At 53.5% G+C, this 24,341-nt stretch overlaps 1 protein-coding gene across 1 annotated transcript; it reads right to left on the bottom strand.

Annotated features, from left to right (window-relative positions):
* Positions 1–34: 34 nt before the first annotated feature.
* On the bottom strand, positions 35–23,883 carry Slc8b1 (solute carrier family 8 member B1). Its single transcript, XM_052755209.1, has 17 exons — positions 23,775–23,883; positions 23,330–23,484; positions 21,730–21,956; positions 14,671–14,823; positions 14,535–14,587; positions 13,494–13,550; positions 13,282–13,388; positions 13,031–13,198; positions 12,248–12,355; positions 9,961–10,020; positions 9,678–9,808; positions 8,732–8,873; positions 7,203–7,324; positions 4,839–4,992; positions 3,911–3,991; positions 3,305–3,372; positions 35–1,036 (listed from the first exon to the last, which is right to left on the bottom strand). The coding sequence occupies exons 3-17, from the start codon at positions 21,883–21,885 to the stop codon at positions 839–841; spliced, it is 1,758 nt and encodes a 585-aa protein (XP_052611169.1). The 5' UTR covers positions 21,886–21,956; positions 23,330–23,484; positions 23,775–23,883; the 3' UTR covers positions 35–838.
* Between the last annotated feature and the right edge of the window lie 458 nt (positions 23,884–24,341).

The raw sequence follows: 24,341 nt of genomic DNA, 5'->3' as shown, positions 1-24,341 counted from the left end.
GGCAAAAAACTGAGGAACCTGTGGGCCTCTCTGGTACGCTTGAAATAGCTTTTATTTTTGAATAGTCTTGTTTTTTTTTTGGGGGGGGGACCAAAAACCAACAATCAAGTCTCTTAATTACAGCTGAAAGCAGTAAGGGAGTGAGTGGCATTTTTAAAAAGGCTGGTCACACCACTTATAAGAAGCCCCTGTGGAGGGGCCCTCCCCCTGGCTCCCCTTGAGGTAGGGCACAGGACCCAGGCTGGCTCCTGTTTTGTAGGTTGGGAAGCCAGAGTTCTGAACACCAAGTTCTAGAAGAGTCCGGACCCACAGTCCAATGTGGCAGCCACTCGGTGGGCAGGGGGGCCCCAGGTGGTTCTGAGCCAGCTGGCTCAGTCAGTACCGTGTACAACCGTTAACTTGACCTGCTTCCTTTGACTGTAACACTTAACTTGACCTGTTTCCTTTGACTGTAACACTGACGTGGGAGGCTGAGACACCACAGGCTGGGTCCGTTCGGCCAACACTGGTGCGGGACTCACTGACACTGTGGACTGTGGGAGAGCCTAAGAGGGAGGCACAGGGCTGCCCAGAGCCCAGCAGTGATGGGGGCCGACGGGATGCCCTCTCCGGGGCCTCTGTAGTCATTCAAAGTCCGGTCCTGGCCACCTCCCAATCCCCACACTAAGGCTGTTGGGTGCCGGCAGTCAGGACCTTCCGGTCCACACGGAGCTCTGCTCTGGCAGTGATAGACCACCCTCTCGGGAGCTACATGGGAACTACAGAGGGCTCCCCCTCCAGTTCTCCCATCAGGAGGCCAGGGGAATCACCCCTAAACCACCAGGCCAAGCAGCTTCAGTCAGACCCTCTTCAAGTGAATCACCCCAAATTCCGTGAGGAGGACCACGACGAGGAAAGTGGCGTAGAAGAGGAGCAGGCAGAGGCCGTATGCCTTGCTGAGCTGGAAGCACTGAAGTGGGACAGAGACCAGAGAGAAGACTAGGCTGAGCCCCAGGGCGCTGGCCAGCACCCACACCAGCAGTCCATCTGGCTCCAGCTGTGGGGAGAGCAGGGGAGGTTGTTCAGTACCCACCGTGACAGTCCTCTGGGCCACGGGCACCACGCGGGGGTATTGGGTCCTTGGCCCACAGCTATGGGTTCTGCGTGTGGAACAGCAAGGCTACGTTTTTGTAGTAACTTCAGACTCCAAAGCGGAAGGGACCTTATCTACCAACTTCCACTTGGGCCTTCTTGGGCTTCTCTTCCTGGCCTCCTGGGCTGGCATGGCCACGCCGTATTTTTGAAGTGCTGGGGACTCAAACCCAGGGCTTCATGCATGTTAGGCAAACACCCTGCTAAAACGGAGCCACATCCTCCAATCACCCAACACCTTTTGGACCACAGCGCCTTGCTCTGTTGCCTAGACTGGCTTTGAACTTGGGGCAATCCTCCTGCCTCAGTCTCCCAAGTATTGGGATTACAAGCGTGCACCACCACCTCTGGTTCGGGCTGCATTTTATATACTGACTTCCGTGTAGCTGAAGACATGTTCCTACATCAAGACACTGGACAGGCAGGATGCAGGGAGCAAGCGTATCGGGTGTGTGTGAACCTAGGGTGGGTATGAAGTGTTCATTAGACACATCTTTCAACCTTTCTGTGTTTGGAGAGTCAAAGAAACGGCAGCTGTGTGGATGTGTGCACGTGTGTTTTGTACAAGTGTTTATCAGCCCTTTTGGTTTTTTTTCCGGAGCTGAGGACTGAACCCAGGACCTTGCGCTTGCTAGGCAAGCGCTCTACCACTGAGCTAAATCCCCAACCCCAGGTCAGCCCTTCCTTACCAGTGCTGCCTTCTACGTAACAATAGTACATACAGGTGATCCAGGAACAGTTCCCAGCACTTACATTAGGTTTGTTTACTTTGTGCAAAAAATCTTCTAGTAGAATGTCCCTGAGGCATCCTGCCTTGACATCTGGGGTGTCTGACCTGAGGAGGTCCACATGCCCAAACTGGGGGCCCAGCCCTGCCTTCTGGAGTTTCCCAGCCTTTGAGAAGAGTTTCTTCTTAGGCAGAATCCTTGTATAACACACATCGGCCCCAAAGAATCTTGTTTAAAATGCAGGCTCTGGTCTGAGGATGTCCCTCGGTTGGTTATTTGTTTAGCACACAGGAAGCCCTGCGCCACATGAGCAGGGCCTGGTGGCTCACACTTGTCTCACGCACAGGAGGTGGAGGGAGAAGGATTCAAGGCCTTCCTTAGCTACATGGGAAGTTCAAGGCCAGCCTGGGCTACAGGAGAGCCAGTATCGAAAGGAGGGAGGGTGGCTAGGGAGGTGGATTGGTGGGTTAAAGACGCTTGCTGCATAACATAAACATGAGGTCCTGGGTTTGGATTCCCCTAGCATGCCTGTAACTGTAGCACTAGAGGTGGGTAGAGACAGGAGGACTGCTGGCCACCAGCCTAACCCAAATCATTGAGCTCCAAGTTCAGTGAGCACCCCATGTGGAGAGACTAAGGAAGAGAGTCATAGGAGGTCACTTAATGTCCCACCTTCAGCTTCTGGGTATGCACAGGTCTGTCTGTATAACTGTACACACGTGCACACACACACAGCAGATTCTGGGGCTAGGAGTGCAGTGGTGGTGTAACACATGCTTGGCATGTGTGAGCCATAGACTTGAGTCCCTGGGTCTCTACAAGTTGCAGATCCCCAGAGACTCCACTGCCCAAAACACACGTCATGTCTCTGACATCTCAGTTAAAGTCTTAGCACTCACAAGAACCCAGGCCAGCCTGTGTGTTTAAGAGCCCTCCCTTAGAGCCGGGCAGTGGTGGCGCATGCCTTTAATCCCTGCGCTCAGGAGGTGGAGGCAGGTGAATTTCTGTGAGTTCGAGACCAGCCTGGTCTACAGAGCCAGTTCCAGGACAGCCAGGGCCACACAGAGAAACCCTGTCTCAAAAAACACAAACAAACAAAATAACCCAAAAACAACAACAAAAAGAGCCCTCCCTTAATATGATAGGCTCCACCTTCTGGGGCACATCTCTCTTCTCCCAGCTCCTCCCTGTGGGCAGCATGGGGGGGTCTAACTTCTAGCTTCCATCCTCACCCTGTGCATGCTTATCCAGGAAGCTGGGGTACGCCGTGGCTCCAATTCACTGGCAAAGCCGAACAGGACCGAAGAAGCCTCGGGCCACACCCACCCCTTCCATGCAAGCTGCATCTTAGTTACTTTGCTCGCAGGGAAACTCCAACCCCTAGGCAAGATATTTTCAAGCTATTCTGCCATCACATGAGCCGTCCCTCGAGACGGTTGGCTCACCTTCACCTCTGCAGCATGATTCCGGGCGATCTGCAGCAAGCAGCCCAGCCCCACACCCACCAGGATGTCTGCAGCCAGTTCAGGAAGCTTCGCTGGAGCCCACTGCCCAACCTTGCAGCCCTCCCCGACAGCTGTTCAACCCCAGCCCCGGGCTCAGAGGACCCCCTCAGCACATGGCCTTTTTTTTACTGTCTACACCCAGGGCCCCCTACTCAGGACACCTGATGCTAATGCCTCTAAGAAAATGGGTGTCAAGAGCCTTATTCTGCACTCGGCCTGAGAATGAAATGGGGTGTCAGAAATGCCTGGTACCTGTGATAGGGAAACTGAGGCTAGGTAACCACACCCCTGTGCCTTACATAAGCTGAGGTAGAGCCAAGGCCATCCCTATAGATCATTCCAAGTGGATTTCTTCCTACTAACCTGAGCGTTAGGTTCTCACAAGAGCCCTACAAGGCTGGAATCTCAATTCCCCCATCAACAAATGCAAAGGTGAAGCCCTAGGTCCCTGGCCAGTCCGTCCCCAAGGGTGGCACTCGGAGCCCACCTGTGACTCTCAGAGCTGGGACACCACACCGAGGCTCGGAGACGCCCCACAAAGGATACTGAAAATGATGCCACCAAAACAGGCGGAGAATGCCATCCGGGGGTAGCCCTGGCGGGCCAGTGTGAAATCTGAGAACGCATCTGCACAGAGAGAGAGCAGGCAGTGAGGGGCAGACTCCTGTTTATACAACTCGTCAGACTGATAAAGGCCCTCTGGGGGACCCGGCATCCTCTAAGATACCCTTCTCCCTAATTCCATGTCCCCCACATTTTCTCACCGGAACAACCTTAGAGGTGATAGTACTCGACCCCACCAGCCCTGACAGCACCTTGCTGTGCTTTCGGTAAGATCTCAAAGGCCTGAGCGAAGGGACAGCTGGGTTCTAGACTCCTAGCTCCATGCTAGAATGTTCCTGTTAGGTAACCTGGTTAACCATGACCAAGTTGCTGTGGCTGGACAAGTGCTATAGGTGTGTATGTGTGACAGCCTGTGTGTCACACACCCCCACGTGTTCATTAAACATGGTTGGCTGTAATGGATTTCACGTCCTGCCTGAACTCTGGGGAGCCGTGGAGCCTTTCAGCATCAAACTAGGAAGGCCTTTATAGAATATTCCAGTCCCATAGCTAAGCGGCGGTGGCACACACCTTTAATCCCAGCACTCGGGAGGCAGAGCCAGGCGGATCCCTGCGAGTTCGAGGCCAGCCTGATCTACAGAGTGAGATCCAGGACAGGCACCAAAACTACACAGAGAACCCTGTCTCGAAAAAAAAAAGAATATTCCAGCCCAGGGATGGTTAAGTGACCCCCTACACACACACACACACACACACACACACACACACACACACACACACACACAGAGTGATAGTCACTCAGAAATGTCAGTGGGTACCCCATTGGTACAGAGGACACACACCCTGGATGTCCTCTACAGATATGACTGTAGCTAGGGAGGGGAAGCACCACCCCACAGCCCCAAATCACCTCCAATGCTGTTCCCCCAGGCCAGGAGGGTGAGTCCTAGCACAGTGTTGCTCAGGCGGAAGACCACGCCCAGGGACCGCAAGATGTTCACCACCTCAGTGGCAGCCGCGTTGATCCACAAGGCGCTGGTCAGGAAGCCCAGAAAAGCAAAGAGCTGTGAAGGGAATGGGGATCCTGATCGGACCCCAGCCGGTCCCCCGCGGGACACAGCCTCAGGTCCTTGTCTGTAAGCTGGGTAGCAGGCACCGACAACCCAGGCCGGGGTGTGACCCAGTGCCAGAGTGCTCACCTGTCAGTACTCAAGACTTACAAGCTTGCAGTGAGTTTATTAATCCTTGTTACACAGTAAGTAATCAATAAAAGGTTAGCTCAGTGCTATTTGGTGGGGGGATCCTTTATTTATTACTATTATTAATATTAATATTAATATTAATATTAATATTAATATTAATATTAATATTAATATTATTTGTTTGGACAGAGAGTCTCACAAAGCACAGGCCAGTGTCAAACTCCCTACATGACGGATTAGGACCCCGAACATGTGATCCTCCTGCCTCTGCTCCCAAGTGCCAGGATTAAAAGCACACACTACCATACCTGGCTTTCCACATTTAAAAAAAATTTTTTTTATATTTTATTTAGTGTGTGCATGTGTGTGTGTAGAGGGGTTCATGCCACAGTGAAAATGTGGAGGTCACTCTCTCCACCGTGTGGCTTCTGGGGATACAACTCACGTCATCAGACTTGCTGTTGGCAAGTGTTTTTACCCACTGAGCCATCTTGCCAGGCCAGATTTCCCCCCTACTAATAACTATTTAAAAGTGAAAAACTTGAGCTGGGTGGTGGTGGTGGTGGCGGCGGCGGTTGGCGCACACCTTTAATCCCAGGATTTGAGAGGCAGACGAAGAGGCAGGGTGAATCTCTGTAAGTTTGACGCCAGCCTGATCTACATAGTGAGTTCCAAGCTAGCCAGGGCTATGTTAACCCTGTCTCAGGGTGAAAAAAAAAATTAAAAATTTGTCAGGCAGGATGGTTCACACCTTGAATCCCAGCCCTCAGGAGGCAGAGGCGGGTAGATCTCTGTGAGATCTGAGTTTGAGACCAGCCTGCTCTACATAGTGAGACCCTGTCTCAAAAATTTAAAAAAGTGAGAAACTTGGGGCCTGGGGACATAGCTCAGTTGGTAAGGTGCTCACTGAGCATGTGCAAAGCTCCGGGTTTGATTCCCAGCACCACCTGTTCTCGGGACTTGGGAGGTGGAGGCAGGAGGATCAGAAAAGTCCAAGTTCCTCTCTGCCCACGTAGCAAGTTTGAGGCCAGCCTGGGCTACAACAGACCCTATCTCAAAACACTGAAATAAGTGAGTTTAAGTACAGCTTTGGGGAAAATAAATCTCTGGACAAACCGCCTGACTATCACAGAGTCCTGGAGGCCGGAAAGAGTGAAAAGAGAAATGCTTGATGGTAAGGCTACAGACTGCTCTTTCAGAAAACAGCCCCAAGTTCCTCAGAAAGCCAAGCACACGTTCACCATGGACCCAGTGACTCCACTCCCAGGAATGTACACCAGCCTAGTGTGCTTGAAACCCTGAGTTTCAAGTTACAAGCACTGTGAAACACAAGCAAAACCTGTGTGGAGACACACACCTGATCCTGCACTAGGAATTGGAGGCAGGGGGGGATCATGAGTTCAAGGTCATTCTGGGCTATATAAGGCTTTGTATCAAAAAAGAAAAAAAAAATAGGGGTTGGAAGAGTTGGCTCTGCCGTTAAGAGCTCTTGCTGTTCTTGCAGAGGATCTGGGTCAGTTTCTGGTGCCCACCTTGGGTGCCCCATAACCATAGGTAACTCCCATCCCAGAGGATCCAGCGCCCTCTTCTGGCCTCTTAGGGTACCGGGCACACACACGGTGTGCAGATGCCCATGCAAATCAGACACTTATGCACATAATGTAGCAAACAAAAATAAAAACAGGGGCTGGAGAGATGGCTCAGAGGTTAAGAGCACTGCTTGTTCTTCCAAAGGTCCTGAGTTCAATTCCCAGCAACCACATGGTGGCTCACAACCATCTGTAATGAGATCTGGTGCCCTCTTCTGGCCTGAAAGCATACTTGCAGGCAGAACACTGTATACATAATAAATAAATAAATCTTTAAAAAAAATAAATAAATAAATAAAAACAAAACATGAAAACTGAAAAGTATGTGAGTAATATCTCAATAAAATAAGCCTATTCCACTCACAGTAAAACTGAACAGGCCAACAGCTTGGGGTTCAGCTCTCCTTCAAGGTAGACATTACCGTTCACCAAACCACCCCAGGAACACTACCAGGCCACCCATCATAGGCCTCCAATCCTTACCCAGTGCAGTCTAGGGGGCTCTCTGTTAGATGTGGCAAAGAAGGTCACTGAGGCCAGGGCCGTGCCCACGATCACCACCACAGCCCAGACAGGAAGGAGGCCGCCGATCTCATAGACGCCATCTGTGGTACAAGAAAGGGAGCTGGGATCCCTCAGCCTTAGCTCCCCACTTCCTCCTACCCCTCCCCACAGTGATACAGGCTTTGAGTAAATTCGGAAGTTCAAAGCCAGCCTCAGCTACATAGAGAGTTGAAGACAGCCTGGGAGACGACGAGACACTGTCTCAAATGCCAGAAAGGAGAGGGGCCGCATGCTGAGGAAGCGGCTGGGTCCGTAGACAGTGTGCTTAGCATGCACGATGCCTGGGCTCCTTCTCCAGCATCATATAAACCAAACACAGTGGTGCATGCCTGTCATCCTAGCACTCACACTGGGGAGATGGAGGCATTCCTCCTCCGCTAGGTAGTGAGTTCAAGGCCAGCCTGGGCTACATCCTGAGACTATCTAAAATGTAAAAAGTTGAGAGCTGCGGCTGTAGCAAAGGCATGTTTACATTTAGCTGTGTGAAGCCCTGGGTTCCATCCTAGAGAAAGCCCCAGGAGCTGTGAAGTAAGCTCCAGGCTGGTCCAGGCACACATTCACACAACATGGCTCTGGCTTCAACCCTAGCATGAAAATCACATATGATCACCCAACGCCTTTGCCTCAGACTCCCACCTCACCAACCTTGGGTCGACGGGAGATGCCAGAGGACAGAGAAATGTGTAGTGTGAGCTACTCACCTCAGAAAACAAGAAAAAAAAAAAATGGGTAGAACTAGAAAATGCCTGGCGAGTCTTTGTGTTCCTCAGCTAGAAAGCGGCAGAAATGTAACGGCCATTCTGGGGCCGGTGGGGAAAAGCCAGTGTGGTGGGGGCCAGCAAGTCACTCTGAGGGCAATGGAGGGCTCCGGGACCACAGAAACTGAAAGCCACCTCTGGGCTCTGGCAGCTTATCCTTCTGGCCCAGATCTCAAAGATGAAGCTGGAGTTTGATGTGAAATTTCCCACTCTGTATTTTTTTTTTTAAAGACAGTGTTTCACCGTATAGCTAGCCCTAGCTGTCCTGGAACTCACTCTGTAGATCAGGCTGGCCTCAAACTCAGAGATCGGCCCGCCTCTGCCTCCCAAGTACTGGGATGGATTAAAGGAGTTTGCTGCCATGCCCAGCCTTGTTCTCTAATTTTTTTTTTTTTAGTAACAGTATAGTACTGGACATGAAACCCAGCACCTCAGCTGCTGGGCAAGTGCTCCAGCTCTGAGCCCTGCCCATCCCCCAGCCCTCCTCAGTCTTTGATGGGAGACAAGATAGGCAGAGGGCTGGACCTGGCCGAGGACCACCTGTTTACATCCCCACCTGCGGGAGGCAGGACTGGACCACTGATAAAGAAGTTCCTTGTTGGATAAGCATGCCCAAGAGTCTAGTCTGAAGAGGCTCTGTCTGGGGCAGGAGGAGGAGGAAGGAAGCAGTGTGTGTGGGGGGGTACTCACAGACCCCCGACTGCAGGGTCAGGACCAGGACCAGGGGGCTGATGACCAGCTGCAGACAGTTGAGTGGCCGCTTCCAATTCCGATCATCCTTGTCGGGGTCCACGACGGGTACTGTGAGCAGCAGCAAGAACTCCACAGGCAACTGGGGGGAGGGGGGGGCGTGGGAGGGTATGAGTGGGGAGTGGGAGGTGTCAGCTGGAGAGGGGGTGCAGCAGAAGCTCCCCCGTTCTGCAGTGCTCTGTTGCTGCAGAGCACCCACCAGCGGGCCCAGCTCCACGCCTGCATGCATGCTGTACCCATCTCTGCTTCCACCTCCTCGATGCCAAGATTAGAGGCATGCCCACCACATCTCATTTATGTAGTGTGGGGATGGGACCCAGGGCTTCATGCATGCCTAACATTAGGCAAGTGCTCCCCCAACGAGCTATGTCGCCCCCTGCCTCACAATCCCATCTTATACTGAAGGAACCGGGCTCAGATGATGTCAGAGCCTCAGGGGTACAATCGTAGTTCATTCTTTATTCCTGAGATTAACACGGCCTAAAATCTGCCCAGGACACTGGTGGGTTCCCTGTTCCCAGCAGACACTTTTTTTTTTTTCTTTCTCTATAGAGGGTAGAGAGCCCTGGGTCAGGTCACCAGCCATGCCTGAGGACTCAGTTTCCCTACTGCATCCCAGGCTGGCCATCAAAGGGCCTTTTAGTGGACTCCAGCTAAAATGCCACAGTGACTGGGGATGGTGGTGCATGCCCTTAGCCTCAATACTCAGGAGGCAGAGGCAGGTGGATCTCTATGAGTTCAAGGTCAGCTTGGTCTACATTGCGAGTGCCAGGCCAGCCGGGACTACACAGTAAGACCCTGTCTCAAAAAAACAAACTAACAAAAAATTCCCACACTATACTACAGTCACGAGGCCAGGAGCCTGGATCCTGGGACCGCCTCTTACCTTGACCACCTTCAGGAGCTTGCAGGACATGGACTGGGTCCTCCACTTCCTGTAGTCCAAGGGATTCAGGGCTTGGATCAGGATCTGGGCAGTGGTCTCCTGACCCAGCAACAGAGGCCGGTATTCATCTCCTGTGTGTACCATACAGGGGAGGTGTGGCCTTGCTTGGCTCATCCAGGGAGGCCTATTTCCCTGCCCTGCCAGCCCAGCAGAGGGTCCCTGAACCCAGTCCCAGCATCTCCTGGTGTCCTTATCCCCATAGGCCCAGAGCCTGGGGGCTCACCATAGTCATAGCTGTTGGTGTTGGAAGACACCTGGTCCTCTTCTGAATCAGACAGCATCTCTGTAGGAAACAGGAGCAGGGTGGGCACGGTTGACACATCCTGTGACATCCCAGAACCCTCTGGAACCATGCTGGGTGGGGATGGGGGTGTCCACGTCTGGGACAGGGCAGAGTTAATATGCAAATGCCCAGGCCCTCCCTCTCTCCCTCCCTCCCCTCCTCTTTATCCCCCTCCTTCCCTGGCAGGGTCTCACATAGCCAGGCCGACCCTGAACTTCTTCCAGCCCTTGTCACCGTAGCGCCGGGACAATAGGCGCCCATCACCGTGCCTGCTTTATGCAGGGCTGGCGAAGGAACCTAGACCCTGTGCATGCCAGACACACACTCTGCCTGGGTCCTTCATTTTCGCCATCTCGGCGATGGCTACACTCACTCAGAAATCCCTACACTGTGGGAACATGACTCACAGAGCATCCCCAAACATCAGGCAGTGGCAATGCCCAGTCCTATACCCAACAGGCGGGGTGAGTGCCTGGTGGCTCCACCGGCTTTCTCTTTTCTTTTTCTTACTATATATCCCAGGCTATCCTAGGACTTTAAAAAAAATTAGCCAGGCGGTGGTGGTGCATGCCTTTAATGCCACCCAGCACTTGGGAGGCAGAGGCAGACAGATCTCTGTGAGTTTGAGGCCAGCCTGGGCTACAGAGTGAGTTTCAGGACAGCCAGGGCTACCCAGAGAAACCCTGTCTGGAAAATAACAACAACAAAAATATATTTATTTATTGTGTGTGCACATATGCCAGGGTACCCATGTGGAGGTCAGAGGACAACTAACAGGAGTAGGTTTTCTCCTTCCAACATGAGGATGCTGGGGAATCGAACTCGGGTCATCAGCGTTGGTGGCAAGCATCTTTACTTGCCGAACCATCTTGCTGGCCCTGCTTCCGCCTCCCCTGTGCTGGGTTCCAGCTGTGTCCCAGCACACCCAACAAATTACGATGCTTTTTGTTTTGTCTAGAGCATTCCCCTGAAGTCCCATCGCTCACTAGACCTGGAGCCCGTGAAGAAAAGAAGCCTCAGAGGAAAGCACCCCAACCCTACCCCCAGACAAGGGCAGGTCCAGTCGTCTCTCTGCCTCTCCGTGACCCCGGCCTCTCTCAGAATCGCTTGTCCCTCCCCACCCCAACCTGCCAAGCTTCCATGTATCTGCGGACACAGCAGCAGAGCAGCTTGCTTAGGGAGAGGAGGGGGGAAATCCCGGCAGCCTTCCTGTAGGAGGGCGATCAGTCCCCGCTCTATGACAGAAATGAGACAGTGCTGTCCTCTGCAGGCTGGCTGCCACACAGACAGGCTTTATGCAGACTGGTAACAGAAGGGCTTGCAGGCTCTCCCGTGTGACCTTCAGGGTCTGGGTCTACAGCCCGGTGTTGGGGTGCTGGTTGTCCCTCCCTCCTGCTCCTTGGCCTTGGGAGGACTTGGTTTCTCCCTGGGTCTGTTTCCTCTCCAAGAAAAGTGAAATAAGAGTCCCCATACGGGGCTGGAGAGATGGCTCAGCGGTTAAGAGCACTGGCTGCTCTTCCAGAGGTCCCGAGTTCAATTCCCAGCAACCACATGGTGGCTCACAACCATCTGTAATGAGATCTGGTGCCCTCTTCTGGTCTGCAGGCACACATGCAGGCAGGACACTGTATGCATAATAATAAATAAATCTTTAAAAAAAAAAAGAGTCCCCATACCAAAGAAGTGTCACCGACGGGACAGAATCCGATAACATGCCTGACATGCAGCAAACACCCAAATCCTGTGAGCTCCTTGTGTCTGTGTGTCCTGTGGGTATTTGTGAGTGCATCTGTTTGTATACTGTGTGTGCACACACATGCATGTGTGTTTTCTGTAGATCCCGTTTCGCATGCTGTGTATTTCTGGGTATTGTGTATGTGTTATGTACATGTGTGCTTATATTGGAAAGGTGCACTTGTGTGTATGTGTGTACCTGTGCTCTGTACATGTGCCTATAGGGTTCATCTGGAGTTTTCCTGAGGACAGAGGCACACTCAGCTTGTACTAATGTGACCAGCTGTGACAATGCCATGGAGACCTGTGACCCTGGGTAAGAGCGTTCTGAGGCTCGAAGCACAAACCAGGGGATAGACGCGGCCTGGGCAGGGTGGAAACTGCATGGAAAGGAGATAGGCGGACAGGAGACAGACTGGCCTCGGGGGACATGAAGCAGCAGGGAAGGACAGAGGCGCCCAGTCACTTCTGTCCCCTTGTGGAGGTTCCTCACCTGGTGTCTCAGGCATGGAGTGGATCAAAGACGTGCTCCGCTGCCGCTGGTAGACCCAAGTGCAGAGGATGACTGTGACCACGTAGAACACATAGAGGCCCAGGTAACCTGCAGGCAGAGGGGCAGACCCTTATCAGCTGGTGTCCAGGCAGCAAGTGCCAGCCTAACCCTGTCCTGGTAGGTGAGTGGCCATCTCCATGAGTCTCCACACCTTTTTCTTGCCATTCTAGGCCCACCTTTCCTGCCTATCTCCTTTGAAACCCCTCCATCAGAGAAGGAAGCGCAGGTGGACACTAACACCCTTAAGCCCCCGTGGGCTACTCCCGCAGAGGAAGTCAGAGCAACAGGCAAGTCTGGGATGTGGTCCCGGATATTCTCCTGCTAGGCTAACTTGTCTCTGGCCTATTCCCTTCCATGGCTAGAATGAGTTTTGGGTAGCTCCAGCTCAATGCCAGGTTCTCATTTACCCCTCCCCACCCCCACCCCCGTTACCAGGGAAATGGGGAGTAACGGCCCCCTCCGTGGCTTGTCCCTGGGCCTCGTGTCCCTTCCTGGCTTCCCTGACTGACCCTCACATTGGTCTCTTCTTAATCAGAATTGGCCGAGTTCGCTCTGAGGCCCCTGGGGGCGACGATCACATCTGAAAGCCTCCAGGTTCTCTCCCCACCCCTCTTGTTTATCATTTGCTGGCTTGAGAAGAGTTTGTCACTTTGCATCAAATCAACCTCCCTGTCCCCCAGACACTTCCAGAGACTCTGTCCTGGAGTGCCCCGGACTGCTCACCCAGCGCCCATGCCAGCGTGATCCTGCCGAGATAGAGCGCAGTGAAGGTTAGGAACACAGCCACCATATAGAAAGCGATGTCTCTGAGGAAGGGCCTGGAGGCAGCCATGAAGGGATGCAGGATGGTGATGCCTCCGGCCACCACAGTGGTGACCAGCACCCCTGCGCCTGGAAGACAGCAGAGCCGAGCTCAGGAGCGGGCACCCTGGGTGGCCCCCAATACCTCCATACCCCAACAGAACTGTGCTCACCAAACAGAGCCCCGATGGCCAGGCCGGCAGTACGTGGGTCTGAGAAAGCCACAAGGGCGCTGAAGATATCCGGGGCACCGTTCCCAAAGGCCAAGAAGGTGACACCATGGGGGAGTATGTCAAGGGGGTTCCATGCAGACCACAGCCGCCACCTTGTGCCCCCGCCTCCCTCGACCATCCTTTTCCCACAGGGAGCTGGGTCAAAGGATACTGCCACGTTGTGGGAGAGCTTGAGATTGGTGGAGATGGCTGATAAATTGGGACAGAAGCTGGAAGAGGAAGAGCCAACCGTCAGGTCTGCAGGGAGGGGATTCCGCTAGTAAAGTGCCTCCCTCGTAAGCATGAGGACCTGAGTTCAATCCCCGGGTCCCATGTGAAAAAGCTGGGCATGGTAGCATGTCTGTAATCTCTAGTGCTGGGGAGGCAGGGGTTCACTGACCAGCCAGTCTAGCCCAATCAGTGAGAGACCCTGTCTCAAAAACCAGAACTCTTAGCCGGGCGGTAGTGGTGCACACCTTTAATCCCAGCACTCGGGAGGCAGAGCCAGGCGGATCTCTGTGAGTTCGAGGCCAGCCTGGTCTACAGAGTGAGATCCAGGAAAGGCACAAAGCTACACAGAGAAACCCTGTCTCGAAAAACCGGAAAAAAAAAAAAAAAAAAACAAAACAAAACAAAAAACAGAAATCTTGGCATCCTTTTTTTTTCTTTTTTGAGACAGGGTTTATCTGTGTAGTCCGGCTGTCTTGGAATTTGCTCTGTAGACCTGGCCTTGAACTCACAGATATCTTCCTGGCTCTGCCTCCTGAGTGCTGGGATTAAAGGTGTGCGTCACCACCGCTTGACTAATTCTTGGCATTCTTTTTTTTTTTTTTAAGAAAAAATTTCCACTCATTTTACACACCAATCAAAGATCCCCCTCTTAAGAACAACACCTGAGCCGGGTGGTGATGGCACACGCCTTTAATTCAGCACTCAGAAGGCAGAGCCAGGCGGATCTCTGTGAGTCTGAGGCCAGCCTGGTCTACAGAGCGAGTTCTAGGAAAGGCGCCAAACTACACAGAGAAACCCTGTCTCGAAAAAAAACAAACAAAAAAAACACCTGAGACTGACCTCTGGTCTCTGTCAACACAGGCCGCACACAGCCAACAATGAGCCTGCTCACAGCTACTGGCCCCTGCCCCATTATCCCCCCAAACCTCTCAGGACTGCATTTTCCCGTCTGTAAGCTGGACATGAGCCAAGGCCACACTCACAACTTGGCTGCGGTGACTCCCAGGATCAGAAAGAGGTAAAGAAGCCAGAAAACCTGGTGGGAACCAGAAAGGGAGACAGAGTTACATCCCCCCGGAGACACCTGCCCGTGACCAGGTCCCCAGGGCACAGACTCACATAGAGAGTGATGGCCAGAGGGAGGAGGTTAGGGGAGAAGTGACAGAAGATGCCCTCGAGGTAGTCCACGTAGCCCCCCTCACTGCGGCAGTCGGGATTCATCCTGATAAAGTCGCAGCGGTCAGAAGTGTTCAGGCTACACACGGCTCGGCACTGCAAAAGGGGAGGGCCAGGGATATGGGTGACAGAGCCACCAAGGGAGGGACCAGATTCGATCCAGCTAAGCAGTTGAACATCATGTCCCTTCAGCCCGTCCCTAACGCCCAAAGATAGCCACTGGACTTTTGTTTGTTTGTTTGTTTTATTTTTGTTTTTGGTTTTGTTTTGTTTTTTGAGATAGGGTTTCTCTGTGTAGTTTTGGTGCCTGTCCTGGATCTCGCTCTGTAGACCTGTAGACCAGGCTGGCCTCGAACTCACAGAGATCCGCCTGCCTCTGCCTCCCGAGTGCTGGGGTTAAAGAGGTACGCCACCACTGCCCAGCACCACTGGACATTTTTGTTTTAAAAAATAAACTTAGCCGGGCGGTGGTGGCGCACGCCTTTAATCCCAGCACTCGGGAGGCAGAGCCAGGCGGATCTCTGTGAGTTCGAGGCCAGCCTGGGCTACCAAGTGAGTTCCAGGAAAGGCGCAAAGCTACACAGAGAAACCCTGTCTCGAAAAACCAAAAAAAAAAAAAAAAAATTAAAAAATAAACTTATAGGCCAGCAAGATGTCTTCAGGGTGAAGGTGCTAGCCGAGCACCAAGCCCGATGGCCTCAATTTGATCACCGGGTCCCATGCGGTGGAAATGACTCCGAAAGTTGTCCTCTGACCTCCATATTCATGCCCCACTCCCGACATACACATGAAATAAACAGATAGGTAAATGTAATAAATTCAACTTAGCACAGTCAGTCACGAATACATGTTGGTTTCCCAACAGAATAACATGGACCAGAGAGAAGGCTCAGCAGTTAAGAGCATCCACTGCTCTTGCAGGACTTGAGTTCCCAGCACCTACCCTGGTGGCCCATGTGATGCCTCTGGCCTGCTAGGGCACCCGCACCCATGTGTATATACCCACACAGAGACACAGAATTAAAAATAATCAAAACAGGGGTTGGGGATTTACCTCAGTGGTAGAGCGCCTACCTATGTAAGCGCAAGGCCCTGGGTTTGGTCCTCAGCTCTGAAAACAAAAACAAAAAACAAAAACAACAACAAAAAGAAAACCCCCCCCAAAAATAATCAAAATAAATGCTTAGAAAAGCAATATATAAAGATGAATAAGTCTGTTATAAGCCCCGCCCACCATCTCACTTCCACCAATCCCACACTAGCACAACTTCATGGAGACTTTCCCTTTTCTTTAAGTTAGCATGTACTGTAAGGTCTACCACTCGGCCAGTTTTACAGAAATCGGGATATCTTGAATCTCGTCTCTGTAATTTGCTTCATCTGTGACTCATCGACGTCACATATGCATAGCATTAATAAAGATAAAACAGGCTGAGTGACTTCAGCACACCGGGCAGTTGTTGGGAGGCTTCAAACAAACACAGGGGTCCTGTGCGGTAGGAACAAGGGTGGAGCCATGGTAGGGAAACCTAGACGACACTGAAGGGTCAGACAGGCAGACAGATACTCTGCAGCTGCTCCCCTTCCTTTATTTTATTTATTTTATTTTATTTTTTTTGAGACGGGGTTTCCCTGTGTAGCCCTGGCTGTCCTGGATCTCGCTCTGTAGACCAGGCTGGCCTCGAACTCACAGAGATCCGCCTGCCTCTGCCTCCCAAGTGCTGGGACTACAGAGGCGCATCTCGGACTCCAGGGCTGGGCAAAGCCACTGTTTGCCCCCTGCCCCCACCTCACTGTAGTCCTTCTGATAACAACAGTCTTCTCAAGCTCCTAGGATACACAGGAGGACTCCCTCAGGGGCTGACTCACTTGGCCCACAGTGAACTTCCCAGCACGTGACTCCCACCCAGCACGTGTCAGAATATTTTGTCAGTGAAAAGCCCTGGAAGTGAAAGTGCTGAGCGGTGTACTGAGGGCTGAGCTGCGGCCTCTAGAAGCCGGGACAAGAGAGACACAATCTCACAGTGCGAGGTGTGCTAGAGAGGCGTGAGGGATGCCATTACAGGAATGGAGGAGGACAGGAAGGGACGCAGCCGGAGAGCAGGGCTGGTGGCTGCCCCTGTAACCCCGGGAGCCCCAGCCTAGAGAAGGGATCAGAAGTGGACCACCACCTCACCTCTGTCACCAGTGGGGAATGCTGGGAAAATTTTTGGTGATAGGGTCCTATGTAGCGCAGGCTGGCCTGGAACGTGCTGCGTGCTGGGGATAACCTTGGACTTCTGATCTACCTCCCTGCACCTCCCTAGACATGAGGATCCAGGCAAGCAGCACCATGGTTTGTTTATGCAGTGCTAGAGAGGGAACCCTGGCCCTCATGCACCCTGAGATAGCACTCTGCAAAAGCACTCTTATCACTCAGCCTCCTCCCCGGCCCATCTCACAGTCCGAAAGCACCCCACTGTGCGCACACCGAGTTGGTCACACCCCACCCCCAGCTTGTCAACAGTGGGTCTGCTACCATGGGGCATCACCTTCCTTGGACACAAGAGGCCTGGGGTAGCCGGGTGGCGGTGGTGGCGCACGCCTTTAATCCCAGCACTCGGGAAGCAGAGGCGGGTGGATCTCTGTGAGTTCGAGGCCAGCCTGGACTACAGAGTGAGTTCCAGGACAGGCACCAAAGCTACACAGAGAAACCCTGTCTCGAAAAACCAAACGAACAAAAAACGAGAGGCCTGGGAAATAGCTCAGTGGATCTTACTCCGTGAGTGAGAAACTGAGGCACACAGAAGGGAAAGGACCCCCCCCCCCCCCCACAGCTCTGCCTGACAGTGGCCGGCCGCAGCCACAGCACAGTGACCCTTCCTCTAGTTCCGTCTCTTGCTTCTGCTCTCTCACCCCCATCCTTAGGGTGGGGGGTGGGGGTGGGACAGGGAGACAGGACAGGGGATGGGACCCAACACAAGACATGACGAGGACACACTGGGGCTGACACATGGGGAGACACACACTCCCAGCAGAATGAGTCAGCGAGGCCAGTCCTCTGAAGGTGGCCTCCTGCCATGTGGCCTGGCCCGTCCGTCCAGCCCCTGCCAGAGCTGGATATTCCTCCCTCCCCCAGGCCCAGCCCTCTCCCAGTCTGCTCACACTCAGTAGTGCATGGCAGAGGTGGCGCCACTCTGAGTCTGGCCTAGGGGACTGCCCACCACCCCACAGCCCTGCCACCACCCTCTTCCCCGAGGCTCCACTTTGGCCCAGGAGAACTCAGAGGACACTGGGCTCCAGGGTCAGGCGCGGGCAGCCAAATTCCACGCCCGGGGAACCACACAGATGACAGAAACGCTAAACCCACGGGGGGTCACTTGGAATTCTGGGAAGTCACATGCCCTTCTGAAAGACATCCAAGTTCTAAAGCAAAAACAACCTCCTGGCCCGCAGAACCCCCAGGGCCCGATAAGTGACAAACTGGATGTGGTCTGGGACCACAGTCTCTCCCTCTAGCCAGCAGGGCTATGGTGGAGGACAGCGAAAGCTGGGCCGGTAAGGAGTCCAAGGGTAAGGAGGCCCTGAGTGTCCAGCTGTGTGACCTCTGCTAAAGCACTTGCTGTCTCTGGACTCTGGTTTCCTCACTCAGAGTGCTCTGGCCACTGTCACCTTGGTGCCATTTGTGCCTACATGCTCCCCTCCTTCCCCTCTGCGGTCCAAGGGAGGTTGAGGATCTCCGAGCCCTCCTGACTCCAGGAAGAGGCCAATCAAATAGGTAGGAAGGCCAGCAGCAGTCAGGAAAGCCCTGCTCTCTTGTCTGCTGAGAGCATCCCCAAAGTGCCAGCCCAGGCACCTGAATAGACACAGAGAGGCAGACAGACATAGATAGATGTGCGCGCACATGTATGGGCATACACACACACACACACACACACACACACACACACACACACACACACAGAGATAAATTTAACAATAAAAAAGCAGCTACACTGCCGGGCGGTGGTGGTGCACGCCTTTAATCCCAGCACTCGGGAGGCAGAGCCAGGCGGATCTCTATGAGTTCGAGGCCAGCCTGGTCTATGGCGTGAGATCCAGGAAAGGCGCAAAGCTACACAGAGAAACCCTGTCTCGAAAAACCAAACAAAAACCTGCTGTTCAGGCTTCAATGAAAACATCACAACAGGCCTGTAACCCCAGCACTGGGCAGCAGAGGCAGGTGGATCTCTGAGTTAGAGGCCAGCCTGGTCTACAGAGTTCCAGGACGGCCAGGGCTACAGAGAAAAAAGAAACCCTGTCTTGAAAAAAACAAAACAAAGCAAACAAACAAAAACACGAAGAAAAGAAAGAAAAGGAAAAAAGAAAGCAAGCAAATGAAAACCTCACCTCCCAGTGCCTTTCCCCGATGGCCTGAGGCAAAACGGCCGGCCCCCATCTCTCACCACACCTGTATTCTTTTAACTCGGTTCCTTTTTACTTTATAAGTTATTCTGCAGGTTTGCTTCTTGGCCTGTTTCCAGAGCAGTGGAAGCCACGGGGTGGGGGTGGAGTGGGGGGGGGGGCTCCGTAAGTTCTCTGTCTAATTCTTGGACACTCTAGGGGCTCAATAAACATTAGCTAACCTGCTGGGCGTGGCGGCACTCACACTTAAGTCCCAGTGTTCAGGAGGCACATGCATACACACACACACACACACACACACACACACACACACACACACACACACACACAGGTACCAGCATGGTAGTTCATGCCTGGAATCCCACCCAGAACTCAGAAAGCTGAGGCAGGAACATTACTATGAGATGAAGGCTAGCCTGGGCTACAGCGTTGGGAGTTCCCGTGTAAAACACAAACAAATGTTTGGTGACTGAGTGCAGGCTGCCGGAGAACATACGCTGAGGGTGATCGAGCTCAGAGTCAAGTCTCCGGCAGAGGAGCCTAGGGAGTCTGTCCTGGGAGACCATGGGCTTCAGAGGAAGGCTTGGTTTGTCCCAAGGGAGCCATGGGGTCACTTGGTTCACGGCCAACTTCACACCCTTGACCTCAGAGTCTTCTCTAGTACCGGGATAAAGCCGCCCACCACACAGGATGGTCAAAGGGCACAGTGACTGGGACAAATCCCTCAGCACAAACAGGAATCACCAGGATTCCTGCCTGGGAAGTAGCAGTCGCCAAGGGTATACACCCAGTAACTGCAGACTTGCCCACCCATCTGTAAAATGGGCTTAATTGCCCAACTACAATTTTAGAGGGTGGAGTGAAGCCCGTAAACTTGGTGTGGATGGCGACACTCTCAGTGCAGGTGGTGTGAGGATGTGATTTCCACCAGAGAAAACACAGGCGTCGAGGCTTGGCACAGTGGGTAGAATTGCGTGCCTAGCATGCTTGAGGCCCTGGGTTCGACCCACAGATCCATATGAAGCTCTCTCTCTCTCAGGGGGCGAAGGCAGGAGGAAGCTACTCTCCACTTTGTACTGAGTAAGCTACTCTCCACTTTGTACTGAGTCCGAGGCCAGCCTGGGAAACCCTGTCTCCAACAAAGAAAAGAAAGCGAGGGCTTGGGTAGATGGCTCAGCGGTTAGAGCTGCTCATCCAGCAAGCATGGGTGGGGCCTGGAGTATGGCTCCCTAGAGACCATGTAAATACTGGGTGGGTTGTGAAAACCGCCTGTAATTCCAGCCTTAGAAGGAAGAGGAGATCCCCCCAGAGCAAGCTGGCTAACTGGACTAGGCATATCGGTGAGCTCTGGGTTTGACTGAGAGAGCCTCACTCAGTGAGAACAGTGGAAGAACAAGTCACACTGATGTCCACCTCAGCCTTCCGCAGGCTCGTGAACATGTGCTCAGGTAAGCTTTGTAAGCAGCACCCACCCACCACGTGTACGCCTCCACACCTGCAAACATGTGTGTGCACACACATACATCACACTACACACACCCCCTCACATATACATACACACGTGTACACACACACACACACACACACACACACACACACACACACGCGCGCGCATGCCCGCAGCAAAAGGAAAAGAAAGTACAAGCGGGGTGTGTGTGTGTGTGTGTGTGTGTGTGTGTGTGTGTGTGTCCCAGTTCTCCCCGAGCAACGCCTGCCTTACACTCCACTGTGGCCGCTCCTCCCTGTCCCTGCAGCTGTCCATCTGCCTTTGTCCAGCCCCGGTGCCCATCGCTCCTCCTCCCCCAGAGATCCCCAGTCAAGTATCTGTTCAGCTCCTTGGCACTCGGTCCCCCTCGACGGACCGCGTGGGACCCACGGCAACATCCATTCCTCATCCCCGCCTGCTCGCCTCCTGACCTTCCTGTGTCTCCAGCTCTATACCCCAAATGCACCACCATGTTCCCAGGCTCCCAGCCCGGATGGAGGCTGTGGGAGCTCTCCCTCCCTGCACTGGCCTCTCAGCCACCACTCTCTTCCCTCTCAATCCATCCTCCTTAGAGCAGCCAGGGAGATCCCTTGAAGGGAGACATAAATCAGATGTTGACATCCCTCTGCTTAAAACCCTCCTCTGGCTCCCGATTCTCACCTCCCAGCCTCCGTCCACAGATCTTTTATAATCTGGCCAGCATTACCTCTCCGCCCCCCCTGGCTCAACCTTACACATACTGTTTCAGGCCTCATTGCTGTGGGGGGGGAACCCACTAAGCTTGAACCTGCCTCAGGGCCTTTGCACTCGTTCCCTAGCCTCTCCCCCAGACGTCTGCCTGCCTGTCTGCGCAAATGGCTTCCTTCCTTCAAAGCACAAGTCTGCCACAGACCACCAACCTGAAGTAACTGGGAACGCTCACATCCTCTCCACACAGTGTTACTGTCTACATGGCTCACTGCTCATCTGAAATCATCTGACTTCACCTCACTATCAGCTCCATCAGGAGGAGCTCCTGAAGATCCCAGAGTCCAGCTCCGTCAGCGCTGACACACAGCAGATGGGTAATCATTAGCTGGCAACACAACAAAGACCCCACCCAACCCACCTTCCTGCCCTTCCCGGGTACTCACGTCTGCCATGGCAGTCTGGTTGACACCTGGGGCCCAAAACTGGATGTGCTCACGGGCCTTTGTGGATGGGTCTCTGGCCCCAGATGCCATCTCCATTATCAGAGGCATACAGAGGAAGCCAGGTGCCCAGCGCAGATCCAGCCATCTGCCTGCCATCGGGGGCCCCAAGGGGCCGGACAAGCGCCCTCTGTTTGCTTCAGTTACAAAGAGTTGGGCCACTCCAGTGCCTGCAGGGTGGGGGGAGGGGAGGGGATGTTATCTCTGCAGGCCCCAGGGGAGGAGCCCAGAGACCTTGTCAAAGCCCAGTCCCTCTCCTCAATATGGAGGCCCCATTCCCAAGGGAGTTTCCTTAGCCCTCCTGGGGCTGCATCTAAGCCTCTTATTCTGGAGTGCCCTACCCACCAGGTGTCTCCTTGAGGCCTGCCCCTCACCAGGACATCAGGCCTGGAAGATGCCTAGGGAGCAAGCCAGTCAGCTGAATGAGATCAGTAAAGGAAGTAGCCAATCCTAAGAACAAAGAACTCAGACTTTTGAGTTTTGTTTCTTTTCCCCCCCTTTGGGCAGGGCATCAGGATGTGGATCCTAGGGCCTTATGTATGCTTATGTAGGCTAGGCAAGCATTGTAGCACTGGACTATAATCTCCAGCCTTGTTGATTTGGGGGTTTTTTTTTGAGCCAGGCTAGCCTGGAATTCACTATGTAGCCCAGGCTGTCCTCGAGCTCGTGACAATCCTCTTGCTTCTGGTTTGAAAGTGCTAGGATTACAGATGTGAACCATGTCCAGCTTCTACCCTCCTCCTCGTCCTTTTTATTTTGAGACAGGCTCTCTCTCCTAAGTTTGCCAGGCTGACCTGGAACTCATGTTTCTCTTGCCTCAAGCCTCCTCAGTAGCTGAGATTTCAACGTGCACCAGCCACTGGGTTCCAGCCTGAAAAAAAAAAACATACTTCCGTGTGGCCACCAGGCCAAAACCCAGAGAGGTCAGCGCCTCATACCTCACAACCTCTTTTGATGTCTTGCAATGCGCCCCAGCACATTACACCAGGGGCCTCATTTGATCCCTACACGGGGAAACTGAGGCACGGTGAAGTGATGTGTCACTCTCATTCCTCACAGTCAGCAGAAGTGCCACACACCACATGGCGGGCCCTCTTTGGGCGTTCAGAGGGCTGGGGGCAGAAGTTCAGCAGGCTGCCCAGGGTCATGCGGCAAGAAAGAAAGCCACAGAGCCAACAGTTCTTGGATGGGGAAATTGAGGCCCAGAGGGAAGTGTGTGGCTCAAAGCCGCCTAAACTGCCTGGGACCAGCCGCAGCCGAGTTGGGTGGGGCTGCAGCACAATCCACTTCCCTCCAGTCAGAGGGGAAAGGGCTTCATCTTTTCTCTCCAAGCAGAAAACTAGTTCGAAGTCTTAGGCAAGCCGCCTCACATGTTTTGTGCATTTTATTTTTGCAATCAGGGAGGCAGAGGCCATCCGATTTTTTTTTTTTTTTTGAGGGGGTATCATTCTTTGCACAAGCATTTCTCAGTCTCCCTTGGGATGGGGGAGGAGGACAGGAAGAGACCCCAACGGAGGGGAAGGGATCCCAGATGCTTCCTCACCTGTTGACAGGAAGAGAGTCTCTTCCCTCTGGTTCTAGCTGCTCCACTTGGCACGGGCACAGAGTGGAAAAACACACAGCCTTCCAGTTCCGTCTCTCCGTTTTCTATGTGGGCAGCCTGGGAGAAGTCTGGGCATATGGCCTCTGAGTCCGCATCTGTGAAATGGACACGAGCGCTGACCCAAGGGGCAGGCAAACACCCGTGTCCCCAACACAGGTCTCCTCTCCACTGTCCACCAATTTCTTCTACTCATTTCCCAGTGAGCACCTATTGAGCGCCTCCAGCACGCTGGCACCTGTGTGGAGCGCTGGTGAGGTGGGCAGACTCGATGGCGAGGGATGGGGATGGGAACCGGGCAGAGTTTTCTGGTTTAGGGTCCCAGGTGGAACCCGGGTTGAGGAGTTCAAGTTAGTTAGTTAGCCTCGGGCTGCGAGGCTCCTCTTACCTATTACCTCGGGCGGGGCCTGGATCCCCAAGCTCGGAGCCTTCTTCCAGCCGGATGGCCCGCGACACGACCTTCCGCCCCTAGAGCCGGGGCCAGGAGCAGCCGGGCCACGCCCACACAAGCCCCGTCCCGCCTACTTCCCTGCCGGGCCACGCCCCAGTCCTCCTTTCCCCGCCTAAGACACGCCCTTCAAGGCTCGCCCCGCCCCAGTTCTTAAAGACACAGGCTCCCAGGGATGTGCTGTCCCCGGTAGTCCGCCTTGATTTCTGTCCCCAACCTGTCACTTCTGCTTTCAGGGAGAAGCTGTGAAGAAAGCACGTGGGTTAGAGACGTCAGGAGGCCCGAGGGGAGTCTGAGGGAGAAGCGTGGAGATTCTGTTCTTGAGGGTGGGATGGAAGGGTGAGCGCCGTGGTGATGACATGGGATTAGAGGGATCTGGGGGAAACAGAGCTGGGTGGTGTGTCTGGAAGCAGAGGCAGAGGAAGGCAGGTCTCTGAGTTTGAAGTCAGCCTGGTCTACATGGCTGTTTCGGGGACAGCTAAGACTACATAGTGAGATCCTGTCTCG

The sequence above is a fragment of the Peromyscus californicus genome, unplaced genomic scaffold (genome assembly GCF_007827085.1).
Source record: "Peromyscus californicus insignis strain IS unplaced genomic scaffold, ASM782708v3 Scaffold_2__1_contigs__length_46816999, whole genome shotgun sequence".
Lineage (NCBI taxonomy): Eukaryota > Metazoa > Chordata > Mammalia > Rodentia > Cricetidae > Peromyscus > Peromyscus californicus.
This window is presented reverse-complemented; position numbering and strand designations above follow the sequence as displayed.

Bases quoted from the DNA above. Each gene is read 5' to 3' on its own strand.
- Slc8b1 (XM_052755209.1), bottom strand. From the start codon at position 21,885: ATGGCAGGCAGATGGCTGGATCTGCGCTGGGCACCTGGCTTCCTCTGT. The intron at 10,021-12,247 runs GTGAGGAACCTC...TGTTTCCTACAG, and splicing joins CTCCATGCCTGAGACACCAG to AGATGCTGTCTGATTCAGAA. The intron at 3,373-3,910 runs GTATCCTTTGTG...AACTGGCTGCAG, and splicing joins TTTTGGTGGCATCATTTTCA to ACATCCTGGTGGGTGTGGGG.